Genomic DNA, 13,559 nt, shown 5'->3' on the forward strand with positions numbered 1-13,559 from the left:
GAACTGCCTGCTGCAATTTATTCATTTTTCTGCTGGTGTGTCTGCCTTTTTTCCCTGCTCTCTAAGAGTTCTCTGTATAGTAAAGGCATCCTGTTGTTGCTCTGTGAGGTGTAAGTCACTTTCAGTTTGTTATTTCTGCACGTCTAACTTTAATCCCTGGGAGAAGAAACAGATTTGAATCCTCCATGGCACACAGCTCAGTCTCTCTTCTGCGGCAGGTACTCAACAGATGTGCCAAGATGAGTGGGTTATTTTTGTCCAAGCTACTTTATGAAACCCATTCTGCCCTACTCCAGAAATGAAGGGACCAGTCGAACATTCACACTCCCCTTGCTCACAGCAATGTCAATGTTGTCTCCTTGTTCTTTCATTCATCCAACAAATGTTTCCTGAGCCCCTGATATGTGCCAGGTGCCATTCTGGGCACGAGGGTTACCATAATGGGCAAAATCTTTCATTGTAGTTGAGGGACTCAGATAATATGTATGATGTTCAATCGTGATCAGCGCTATAATGTACATCAAAATACAGAAGGGGAGGCCAGTGGCTCACGCCTCTAAAACCAGCACTTTGGGAGGCCGAGGCAGGTGGATCATAAGGCCAGGAGCTCGAGACCAGCCTGGACAACATAGTGAAACCCCATCTCTGCTAAAAATACAAAAAATTAGCTGGGCACGGTGGTGCACGCCTGTAATCCCAGCTACTCAGGAGGCTGAGACATGAGAATTGCTTGAACCAAGGAGGCGGAAGTTGCAGTGAACCAAGATCGTGCCATTGCACTCCAGCCAGGGTGACAGAGCGAGACTCCATCTCAAAAATAACAATAATAATAATACAGGAGGGGAGACTGAATCTGTAAGCTGTAAGGTCATGGTAGACCTCACTGAGAAGGGAAATGAAGGTGGGGGTGGAGGGTTGGCCAAGGGGACACCCAGAGGAGGAGGCTTCTGAGCAGACTGAATGATGTGCAGAAAGGTCCCAAGGCAAGAGCAGGCTCGGTGCATTCAAGGACAAGAAGGGCTGCAGTACAGAGAGCAAACGAAGTGGGCGGGAGGGTGCAGGTCACGCACGGCTCTGCAGCCCTTATCGGAACTCTGCTTTTCCTCTGAGTGAAATGGGAGGATTGGGGCAAAGATGTGGTGTGGTCTGCCTTATGTTGCAGAAGGACAGCCCTGGCTGACACACTGGGGCTAGACTGGGGCGGAGGCAGAGGTGGAAACAGGGAGACTGGCAGTAGTCCAGGTGAGAGATGCTGGCATCGTGGACCATCTCAGTGGCAGCAGCAGGGATGCTGAGGAGGGACCACATTCTGGGCACAGTGTGATGGCAGTCGAGCCAGCAGAATTTCCCAGTGCAAAATGTGAGAGAAAGAGAGGAATATAGAACAGTGCCGAGGATGTCGGCTTGAGCAAGTGAAGGGTGCAACTGACATTAACCGAGAGGGCGAAGATGCAGGTGGGGCAGGTGCAGAGGAAAAGATCAGAACTTCGAGTTCAGAAAAGTGGAGGCCGGCCCGGCACGGTGGCTCACACCCGTAATCCCAGCACTTTGGGAGGCTGAAGTGGGTGGATCACGAAGTCAGGAGCTCAAGACCAGCCTGGCCAAGATGGTGAAACCCTGTCTCTATTAAAAATACAAAAAAAAAAATAGCTGGGCATGGTGGCGGGCACCTGTAATCCCAGGAGGCTGAGGCAGAGAATTGTTTGAACTCAGGAGGCAGAAGCTGCAGTGAGCCAAGATTGCGCCACTGCACTCTAGCTTGGACGACAGAGGGAGACTCTGTCTCAAAAAAAAAAAAAAGAAAAAAGAAAAGAAAGAAATGGTGACTGTAAGGTATGTATTTATTAACATCCAAGTGGAGAGGGTGAGTAAAAATTCAATACACAGTATACACTAATAATAGCTGTGTATAAGGCTGGGCACAGTGGCTCATGCCTGTAATCCCAGCACTTTGGGAGGCTGAGGCGGGAGGATTCCTTGAACTCAGCAGATTGAGACAAACCTGGGCAACATGGGAAAGTCCCGTCTCTACAGAAAAATACAAAAGTTAGCCAGGTGTGGTGCAACTCTGTGGTCCCAGCTACTCGGGAGGCTGAGGTGGGAGGATCACCCAAGCATGGGAGGTCGAGGCTGCAGTGAGCTGTGGCAGCACCACTCCACTGCAGTTGGGTGACAGAGTGAGGCCCTGTCTCAATTTGAAAAAATAAATTGTTGGCCAGGTGCAGTGGCTCACGCCGGTAATCTCAGCACCTTGGGAGGCCAAGACAGGCGGATCACCTGAGGTCAAGAGTTTGAGACCAGCCTGACCAACATGGAGAAACGCCATCTCTACTAAAAGTAAAAAAAATTAGCTGGATGTGATGGTGCATGCCTGTAGTCCCAGCAACTCGGGAGGCTGAGGCAGGAGAACCACTTGAATCAGAGAGGCAGAGGTTGCCGTGACCCAAGATCATGCCACTGCACTCCATGCTGGGCAACAAGAGTGAAACTTCATCTCAAAAAATAATAATAAAATAAAATAAACTTGTGTATAAGAGGTGGGATTATAGACAACTTTTTCTTTCTCTTCTTCCTACTTCTTACTTTGCTTGGTCTTTGGAATTTTTAAAAATTTTGAAATCATAAGCAAGTTTTGCTTTTATTTCATTTTATCTTTATTCATTTATTTTTTGGGTCTCACCTTGTCACCGGAGTGCAGAGGCGTGATCTCAGCTGACTGCAATCTCCATCTCCCGGGTTCAAGTGATCCTCCCACCTCAGTCGCGAGAGTACCTGGGATACAGGTGTGCGCCATTACACCCAGCTAATTTGTGTATTTTTGTAGAGACAGAGTTTCACCATGTTACCCAGGCCAGTCTCAGACTCCTGAGCTCAAGCGATCCGCCCAGCTCAGCCTTCCAAAGTCCTGGGATTACAGGCATGAGCCACTGCACCTGGCCAAGTTTTATAATAAAAAGTAAACCACATTTAATTTTAAAACATAGTAACACGTACGTTATAAGACATGAGAGGAATAATCAAGTATCGCAGACTTTCTTTTGAATCTGCTTGTGTCCAGAACTTGAAATTCAGGTCAATTCCACAGTCTCTGCGTCCTTACCACAGGCTCGATGCCCTGCCAGCTCAAGGGATACTGAGGTGAACAGAGGTGGCCTCTGCCCTGCTGTCACTCACTGTTCCACTGGCTCCAGGCCAGTCTCACTAAATGCTTAATCAAAGTCCAAAGCAAGACCTGGGGCATTGGAAGGAAGGAGGGAGCCATGAGCACATTCACAACCCCTAGACTGTAAAGATGGCGAGAGCACACAAGTCAACGGACAGCTGGGTCATACTGAGTGAAGGTTAAGGCAGGAAGCACGCAGATGGGTGATCAGGTCTCTCTTTACTGAAACACAGAACATGTGCCAAGGTGAGTCCAAGGACACCTCTGGGAACAGGTGAAGCCCCCCTCCCCACACATATACTCCACTATACGGGAGCTAGGGTCCTGTTACCACATCTGGGGTGAGGGGCTTGGGCCGGCTGCCCTTCATGAGAAACTTCTGGGTGCCTCTCCACACAGCAATGCAGCTCCAGTCTGCTGGTAGGGGCCCAGGCCGTGGGCAGCCCCCTCTTTTGGCATATGAAACATGCCTGGTTGCAGCTGATGTCCGCTAGCCTCTCCTGATGCGCAGTAAGGAGACTTGGAGGAGAGGCACGTGGGCGTGGAGTTCGCGGCGGACCTGGAGAGCAAGGGAGCCAGGCGGTCCTTTCAGACCATCTGCCCGTGAGCTCACCACAGGCAGAGGACAGGAAGGGACAGTGGGCAGAGCGCGTGAGGAGGACGGCAACCCTCCCCGGGCCTCCCACACGCTAGACTCAGGCTGGGGGCTTCACACACGATGTCATCAAAACTTCACAGCAACCTTATAAAGCAGGTGTTATGACCCTCATATTGTAAGGGACGAAAGTCGCAACGAATCACTCATCCAACGCCACACAGTTAGGAACTAGAATTCACACCCAAATCTGGCTGGTTCCAAAGTCCATTGTCCAATCCCTGAGCCCAAACTGTCAGCTGTCCCCAGACAAGAACTGACACCCAACCTCCACATGGCCTGGTGCCTGCGCCTCAGCTACCGGGCCTGTTCCGGTGTCTTTCCGATTCCTGAAATCATTTCGGGGGTTCAGACCTGACATTCAAACCTGGCTTCCTGGCTGGGCACGGGGGCTCACACCCATAATCCCATCACTTTGGGAAGCCGAGGCAGGTGGATTTCCTGAAGTCAGGAGTTCAAGACCAGCCTGGCCAACATGGCAAGGCCCTGTCTCTACTAAAAATACAAAAATTAGCCAGGTGTGGTGGTGGGCACCTCCAATCCCAGCTACTCAGGAGGCCAAGGCAGGACAATCACTTGAACCCGGGAGACGGAGGTTGCAGTGAGCCAAGATCACAGCATCGCACTTCAGCCCGGACGACAGAGCGAGACTGTCTCAAAGCAATAAATAAAAGGAAAGAAAACCGGCCTCCCTCTTCAACAGGGGTCCACACGTGCTCCTTTGGTTACTGTGTGCCGAGGCCACCTGGCATCAAACCCCCATGCCATGTTCAGGGAGCTCCTCCATGACAGTGGGAGTTATGATGGGCCTCGCTGCCACGGAGAGAACGTCAGGGATGCCCATATCCCCTCTTCCCAGCCCCTGGCAACTGGGTGTGCACTATGGGAGCACAAGAGCTAAGCTCAGCCTATCGAATATTCCCACTCAGGACTGGCTCTGACAGGTGACCCCGAGACAAAAAGGCAGCAAGAACCCATGTGAAATCATGTGCATGGGCAGCATGATGCCCGTCAGCTGTGGCAGCATCCAATAGTGACTGACTGGCAAGAATGACCATGTCCCAGCCAGCGTGTTCCCACCACCATCTGACCGGCAAGAGTGACCGTGTCCCAGCCAGCATGTTCCTGCCATCTGACCAGCAAGAGTGACCGTGTCCCAGCCAGCGTGTTCCCGCCACCATCTGACCAGCAAGAGTGACCATGTCCCAGCCAGCGTGTTCCCACCATCTGACCAGCAAGAGTGACCGTGTCCCAGCCAGCGTGTTCCCGCCACCATCTGACCAGCAAGAGTGACCATGTCCCAGCCAGCGTGTTCCCACCATCTGACCGGCAAGAGTGACCATGTCCCAGCCAGCGTGTTCCCACCATCTGACCGGCAAGAGTGACCATGTCCCAGCCAGCGTGTTCCCACCATCTGACCGGCAAGAGTGACCATGTCCCAGCCAGCGTGTTCCCGCCACCATCTGACCAGCAAGAGTGACCATGTCCCAGCCAGCGTGTTCCCACCATCTGACCGGCAAGAGTGACCATGTCCCAGGCAGTGTGTTCCCGCCACCATCTGACCGGCAAGAGTGACCATGTCCCAGCCAGCGTGTTCCCACCATCTGACCAGCAAGAGTGACCATGTCCCAGCCAGCGTGTTCCTGCTGTCTGGCCCCAGAGCCCCTGGGGGTCCTCCTGCCTATTTCCCAAGCCTGCTGTCCTGGCATTCCTTTGATTCTATGCACTCAGACCCTGCCAACAAATCCCCCTTTTACTCATGACAGACAGAGGTCTTCTTTTGCCTGCAACAACGGGTCCCACTCTCAACGGACATATCTTGCTTCTGTCTGCTAAGGGCAATCATTTCACTGTCCAGCCTGGCTATGAATTCTGCACCTGGCATAAGACCCCCCCACAATATCTCTGCCAGGATTACCCTTGCAAGGGATGACAGTAAGCCTGAGCCACTGATAAGCACTGTAGCACCCATGGACTGTGAGAGGTGCTAAACGCAAGCTCTGGGTACTGCAAGGGCACCGTCAAAGAGGCCACCACGTTAGGCTCTATACTGGGCCTGTTTTCCGTGGTCACATCTGTGAGCAGAGCTCATGCTCCCTCTGCTGCTTTGTACCGCACGGTGGGAGAACCATCCATGCCTCAGAGAGGCCTCAGTGAAATCTGCACTGAGCTGGCCCGGTCTAACCCTCCAGCAAGCCGCACCATCCCCAGACGCCCTGACCCAGAATTTCACCCTTGGAAGTCCTGTCCTGCGGGTTTTAGGAGAATTTTCCCGACTTGTATAACTCCATCCCAATCTCCGTCCCCATCTGGAGTGTACATCTATGGGCTTTTTCTTCTGCTTCACCTCCCGCTTTCCTTGGGGCTCATCCTTCCTCTGTGGGACCCTGATTGGGTTGTCAGTCAGTTTTTTGGTTTGTTTTTTAATTGCTTTCTTCTTTTAGTGGGAAGCAGACACAGGGTGGGAGGCAGTGCGACACCTCCTGGTGAGAACCAGGATAAGTGGCCCTTCCAGGCTAAGGAGACCTTTCCTTCCCTGGGTGACATGAAAATTTGGGGAGGGAAGTGCCTCGTGAATCTAGGGCTAACAAGGCCGCCTTTTCATATGCATGAAGAAAGACTGAAGAATAAAGGGAGTACAGCTGAGGCAGGGAGAGAAAGAAAATCCCCACGGCCACATCTGAGCTGCAGGGTCCAGCCATAACTGAAGGTGGAAGAGACTCTTCCAGGTTTCTCAGAGCTTGCCTGTTTTTTGTATAAAATGCTATAACTTGGGTTTCTGCCACTTGCAACCAAGAGTCCTGCCTACCGTCCCTCCGTATCACTGACCATCTCCTCAGGGGCCAGAAGGCCAAGCTTCCAAGGACCGGAAGAAGTTGGGGTTGCGGGAGTCGCGTGTTCACATTGCAGAGAAGGAAATGAGGAGCTCGGAGAAGGCCGGCAGAAGCCAGCCAGGCAGGGGCCTCCTTCCCAAGCCTCCTTCTCTGTAAGAGCGAGCTCCCTTCCATGTGCAGTGGTTGCTCTTTTGTGCCCCGCAGACGTTTCCTGCACCCCTGCCAACCTCACACCTTCCTCTACTCACCTGCTGCATCAGCCTCTCTGCCACTCTGGGATTAGTGAGGTCTTCCAGGGAGGCCACACTCAGCCGCAGGAGGAGGAAACCTACGTTTTCACCTGCAGATGGAGGACAGTAAGATGAAATTGGGGCCAGGTGTGGTGGCTCACGCCTGTTGTCCCAGCTACTCAGGAGGCTCAGGTGGGAGGATCACCTGAGCCCTGGAGGTGGAGGTTGCAGTGAGCCGAGATCGTGCCAGGCTACTCAACTCCAGCCTGGGTGACAGAGTGAGACTGCCACTAAAAAAAAAAAAAAAGAAAAAGAAAAGGAAGATGAAAATTGGTGGTGTCAGTTTAGGGATCAAGACACGCTTCATCCTGCCCAGCTTCCCCACCCTCACCGCTCACGTGGCATTCTCAGGCATAAATGCGTCTGTATTCCTACAGATTCTACATTTACTTTCTATAAAAAGAAAAGGATTCCTCTGGGACCATTAGGGCCACCACAGCATCCACCCAAGAAGAGGGAAAGAAATAGTGGCTTAGGGCACCGCTTACATTTATAGAATTCAAAAGAGCAGTGTGAGGAAGGGGAAACGAGCGTGGATCTAGAATGTTCTCAAGGCCAGGAGGTCCTAGACAGAGCTATGGGAAAAGAGCCCAGCCACGGAGGGTGCTGGAGAGAGGCTGGCTCTCTGAGGGGTGCCCTCGGCCAGGTTGAAGTTGGTGGGAGGCTGACGAGGTCCAAACCCACTGTCCTGGACTAGCAGCTCTGCAGGAAACTTCGGCCACTGAGGCCTGATCCGCTCAGCTCCACCTGCCACCTTGAAGTCATTTCTTCCTATCACAATACTATTAGAATTGATCTAGCAATTGCACTTCCGGAAGCTTATTCTACAGAAAATGACGCTCACGTGAGAAAGGTACTATTTACTGTTAGTCATCATCAAACACCAGAAACAACGTAAGGACCCGTCCATACGGAACCGGTTAAGCCAGTGATGGTAAAACAGAATGGAATCAAGAAAGAAGAGCTCTGGGAAAGACAGGGAGACGGAGGCGCTGTCAGCGGGGTAAAATTTCAGTTACGCAGGATGAGTCGGTGCCAGCGCCCTCTGTCCAACACTGGGCTGTAGGTAACAATCCCGTATTGCAGCAGTTAAGGGGGCAGATCACATGGTAAGTGTGTAAACCACAAGAAAGACAATTTTACTGACTGGTCAATAAAACTAAGAGAATAGGGTTGGGCGCGGTGGCTCAGGCCTGTGATCCCAGCACTTTGGGAGGCTGAGGTGGGCAGATCACAAGGTCAGGAGTTCAAGACCAGCCTGACCAACATGGCAAAACCCCATCTCTACTAATAATCCAAAAATTAGCCAGGCATGGTGGCGGGCACCTGTAATCCCAGCTACTCAGGAGGCTGAGGCAGGAGAATCACTTGAACCCGGGAGGGGGAGGCTGCAGTGAGCTGAGATCATCCCACTGCACTCTAGACTGGGCAACTGAGTGAGACTCCATCTCAAATAAATTAATTAATTAATAAAAAATAAGAGAATAAAATCAGTCGAAGAGACAAAACACGAGGCCATAAATAGGGACTTAAAATACAAAGTAAATGAAAACCTTTTCTTCTGAGTTTATCATTTGCTCCCCTGGCACAAAAAAACAAGGATGAAATAGACACATACACTTGCTTCCGTATGCACATTTCATGGGCAGAAAATTACATACAAGAAAGAGTCCCAGCTGGGCGTGGTGGCTCATGCCTGTAATCCCAGTACTTTGAGAGGCCAAGGCAGGCAGATCACCTAAGGTCAGGAGTTTGAGACCAGCCTGACCAAAATGGTGAAACCCCATCTCTACTAAAAATAAAAAAAATTAGCCAGGCATGGTGGCACACGCCTGTAATCCCAGCTCCTTGGGAGGCTCAGGCATGAGAATTGCTTGAACCAGGGGGCAGAGGTTGCAGTGAGCCAAGGTCGTGCCACTGCACTGTAAATTGTGCAATAAGAGTGAAACTCCGTCTCAAAACAAAAAAAGAAAAAGAAAGAATCCCACAGGTTACATGTGTGAAGAGAACTGGGTGGGGGATAGCCAGGGAGGAAGACATTTTATGCTGTACTTTTCGGTACCTTTCAGTCTCACATATGAATGTGTTATCTAATCAACAAATAACAGAGGAGAGTATTTTTCTTTCCAGAGCAGTTTAGCTGCCGTCTCTAACCCTGTCAGCTGGGGTCGTGTTACCACCTCACAAGGCTGCTGGAAGGTTAAGTAGAGGAGAGAGCATATGCAGAGCTGGCGGCATCAGAGAGAACCTTCAGCTGGTGCCAACGCTCATGGGTGTGAAACGTTTTTATGTCACCCTGCCTACAACACAAAAGATACTCAACAATATCTTTATTTATTGAGTGGTTGTGATTAACATTTGTATTCCCACCTCCTCCAGAAAAGTGGGAACAAGCTGTGGACACAGAGATGAGGCCCAAGGACAGAGTGACGGGAGGTGCAGGTGGAGGCTGCAGGCCGGAAGCTGGACTGACCAGGCAGCCTCTGGCAACGAGTCCTCCCCTGAGGAGTCCCCGTTGCCTGAGAGATAGAGCTTTCAACTCCCATACCTTCACCACGTTTATTTGTTTTATTATTATGATTATTTTGATATGGAATTTCACTCTTGTCACCCAGGCCAGAGTGCAGTGGTGTGATCTCAGCTCACTGTAACCTCCACCTCCTGGGTTCAAGCAGTTCGCCTGCCTCAGCCTCCTGAGTAGCTGGAATTACAGGCATGTGCTACTATACCTGGCTAATTTTTGTATTTTTAATATAGACGGGGTTTCACCATGTTGACCAGGCTGGTCTCGAACTCCTAACCTTAGGTGGTCACCCCCCTCGGCCTCCCAAAGTGCTGAGATTACAGGCATGAGCCGCCGCACCCAGCCCGTATGTATTTATTTTAAGTCACTATCTATGGCATAAATCCTAGGAAATGCATCCAGAGGGCCCCACTTTCATGGGGTCCCAGCCTGTCAGAGAGTAGCAGCTTGGGCCTGATGCCTGCGTGCTGCTCCTCTGTGGCGCAACGGCTGGAATAGAAGCTTCCAGAGCTGCTCAACAGTGAACTTCACAGAAGTTCAGAGCTGGAAAGGACTTCAGTGCCCATCCCAAGCCTCTCCAACTACAGGTGGAGAAACTGAGGCCCAGAGAGGGAGAGGGACTTGGTCAGGGCCGCTCGGGCTGTTAAGGGCAGAGCTGAGATGGCAAACCATGTCTCCAGACTTCCATCTCCACGCTCTCCACACACTGCCTCCATCTGCCTTTTCCTGATTTAGCCAAGAACCACTGGAAGACCAGGGGCCACCTACCTGCGCTGACGTTTGTGGTCTGCCCCGTCCGGGCAGTGGGGGACATGGCTGTCAGGGGCTCCATCGGGGTCTTGGCTGAGGTGCTGCTGGTTCCTGGGCTGCTGCTGGCTGTAGTCGGATGGATAGAAGGAAGAGGGTCCCTGCTGGTGGGGAAGGGCCCCTTGGCTGTGAAGTCCATGGTGGTCTCTGACGGGGTGAAGTTCTGGGTGGTGGCTGCCTCCGAGGGGCTGTAGGCTGATGCGGAGGCCCCAGCAGAGGACGTCGTTTTGTCCACTGCTGACCCGGCCTCTGTGGAAACTGAAGCTGCCCCGGAGACTCTGACATAACTAGGTGTCTCAGCAGAGAGGGCTGAGGGCTCATCCAAAGGATTCCCGCTGACTGTTGTCAAGGCCCTGGGTGCCATCACTTCTCTTTCTGTGGCACTCTTGGTGGGGAGTAGGGTCTTAACCGTGGCATCAGGTGTGGCTGACTCTGTGGCGCTGGCTGTTGACGGGGTCTCAGCGGAGGCCGTGGCCTCCGTGACGTGTGGTTCTGTGGCAGTGGAGTCGGGCAGAGCTGGTGGATGCAAGGTGGGCGAGTCCTTCACTGCTGCTGTGGAGATGTGGTCTGTGTCTCGGGCCCCAGCGATGATGGAAGTGGCTGTTTCTATTTCTGGGATGCTGCAGTTGATAACCTCCATGTGGGTGACGGCCACCAGCGCTTCGGTGAGGACAGTGACGTCAGATGCGGGGGTCCATGAGGTGGTGATGGCTGGCCGGGAGCCGTGGGAAGAGGCGCTGCTCCCTGAGGACAGGCCCTCCGCTTCTGCGGAGCCGTGAGCCAGCGGCAACAGGGCAACAGTGAGTGTCTTTGCCTCTTCAGAGCTGTCATCGGTGCACAGGGTGTCAAAGACGATGTCCTCAGGATCACGGCCTGTGACGGTCTCAAGGGTGGTCGTTCCAGCTCCCTCGGGGCTGCCCCTGGTGACTGACGTCTCCAGGGAGGTGGCGATGACCACCACGAAGTCGGGAGGTACGATTTTTGTGACGATCCTGGTCTCTGTTGCAGGGGAAATGGTCTCGATTCCCCTGGTCTCTGCTACCGGAATGGGGCCGGCTGGGTCTGAGGTCCTTGAAGAGGTCTGGGGGCTCCGCGTTTGAGATTCTGAAGCAGCGTGGCTGGGTGCTGAGGTCTCAGTGAGGCCAGGGGTCTGGAGCGCTCCCTCTGAGCTGGGCCCGGCCCCTGCAGTCATCTCAGGTGCTTCTGTCATCGCATTTTCTGGGCTGCTGGTGCCAGGGCCTGTGGTGGTTAAGACTGACTCGGTGACTTCACGCAAGCGACTGTGTTTATACCCTGCGCACCTCTGGGAGGAGGGTGGGGACGGGCAGTGCTGTTACCTCGTTTTTCATCTGCATAAGCAAAGAAGGACAACCCACTTGGGGCCAGCAAGCCCCGGGATCCTGTGGTTCTCGGCCTGCGGCTTTGAGAAGGGATGTGTGGGGCCAGTGTCCGCCTTCCAGGGTGAGCCAAGAAGACAGAGCAGTGGCCAGGACTCGAGGAGCTTCTGAACCTGTGCCACCTTCCCGGGACACTTTTCTCATCCACCATACGCTTCCCCATGGAAGCAGAGTGACGGGGAGGAGCCGCCAGAGGCAGGGTGGGGAGCGCTGCTCGGAAGCCACAGAGCAGGCAGAGTCTTTGAGGCTCCGGCAAGTGAATCAGAGCACTCTCCGCCCTGCCGGGCCAAGAACCACAGGGCGGGAGCAGGAGAGCCACAGAAACTGGCCAGGCATTTCCCACATGACACACGGAGCCAGCTCAGGCAAAACCTAACTTTTCATTTATCTTTTATTTTTTATCTATTTATTTTTTTGAGATGAAGTTTCATTCTTTTTGAGCAGGCTGGAGTGCAGTGACGCAATCACGGCTCACCGCAACCTCCACCTCCTGGGTTCAGGTGATTCTCCCGCCTCAGCCTCCCAAGTAGCTGGCATTACAGGCACGCGCCACCATGGCCGGCTAATTTTTGCATTTTTAGTACAGATGGGGTTTCACCGGGTTGGTCAGGCTGGTCTCGAATTCCAGACCTCAGGTGATCCACATGCCCCGGCCTCTAAAAGTGCTGGGATTACAAGCGTTAGCCTCTGCCCCTGACCAAAAGCTAACATTTGAGAAAGGGGCTCCTGGCGCTTCTGCCTAGAGCAGAGGCCTGTTTCTTTAACTGGCCTGGAGGCCATAGGAACAGAGGGCTCTTTTTTAAAAAATGTATGTGATTAGTTTGACACAAGTATCAGTCACAGATCAGTGTTAGTTCCCGTCTTTCTCAGAAGCCCTGCCTCTCAGCATTCACCCTTCCCCAGCAGTCTGTGACAGTCGACCTTTTCGCACGAAATCTGTATTTTGAAGGAGATCCATGCTAGGTAATAAACTTCGAGGAGTTAGAATGTTGTTAAGCCGCATTCTTCAGCTGTCTGCAAAATGATGACCAGCCGGCCCCTCCCTGCACCCCGCTTCCTCGCCCACATTCTAACAGCAACCCCGTGCAATGGCAGCGTCACGGTTTATTTGTGTGTGCTGCGGCGCCATGCACGCTTACACTGATACAAACCAATTATTTGCACACTCTGAACAGTAATAGCACTTTATGTGTAGCACTGTGGCTCATTCTAATCATCCTGAGAGCCTACCCTGCCCAGGAAAGGCTGCCCATACTGAAATTCACTCCCGGAGCCCCACTAGGGAAGAAGCCCACCAGGAAGTCTGGCCTCCTTACCTGCAGCACTCCCAGAGACCCCAGCCTCCCAGCAGAAAAAGAAAAGGGGCAGAACCAGACCCCAGAGAGAGCCCATCCTAGCCAGGGCGCTGCCTGTCTCCGCAGACGGCCGGCCGCTTTTTCCTGCTTCCTTAAACCGGAGAGGAGGGGCAGCCTCCTGCCCAGGTGTGTGACTGGGGAGTTTCCGAGACGTAGCCAGATGATCAGAAACGTACAGGCAGGTTGGGGCTGTCAGCAAGCTAACCCCCCCTGCCTTCCTTGCCCAGTAATTTCTCCTCTGAAATTTGATTTGAAGATATGAAATCACTAGGTTCCTGTTGTTTTTGGTTTTGGGGTTTTTTTTTGAGATGGAGTCTCGCTCTGTTGCCCAGACTGGAGTGCACAGTAGTGAGATCTCAGCTCACTGAAACCTCTGCCTCCTGGGTTCAAGCGATTCTCCTGCCTCAGCCTCCCAAGTAGCTGGGATTACAGATGCCTGCCACCACGCCTGGCTAATTTTGGTATATCTACAAAATGTCACCATGTTGGCCAGGCTGTTCTCAACCTCCTGACCTGAGCGATTGCCTGCTTTGG

General features: G+C 52.7%; 1 protein-coding gene across 1 annotated transcript; it reads right to left on the reverse strand.

Moving 5' to 3' along the window:
- Nucleotides 1–3,038: 3,038 nt before the first annotated feature.
- On the reverse strand, nt 3,039–13,124 carry MUC20 (mucin 20, cell surface associated). Its single transcript, XM_035278251.3, has 4 exons — nt 12,987–13,124; nt 10,235–11,512; nt 6,901–6,992; nt 3,039–3,722 (listed from the first exon to the last, which is right to left on the reverse strand). Exons 1-4 carry the CDS (start codon nt 13,060–13,062, stop codon nt 3,654–3,656), a joined length of 1,515 nt encoding a protein of 504 aa, XP_035134142.1. The 5' UTR covers nt 13,063–13,124; the 3' UTR covers nt 3,039–3,653.
- Between the last annotated feature and the right edge of the window lie 435 nt (nt 13,125–13,559).

This window comes from Callithrix jacchus, chromosome 17 (assembly GCF_049354715.1).
Source record: "Callithrix jacchus isolate 240 chromosome 17, calJac240_pri, whole genome shotgun sequence".
NCBI lineage: Eukaryota > Metazoa > Chordata > Mammalia > Primates > Cebidae > Callithrix > Callithrix jacchus.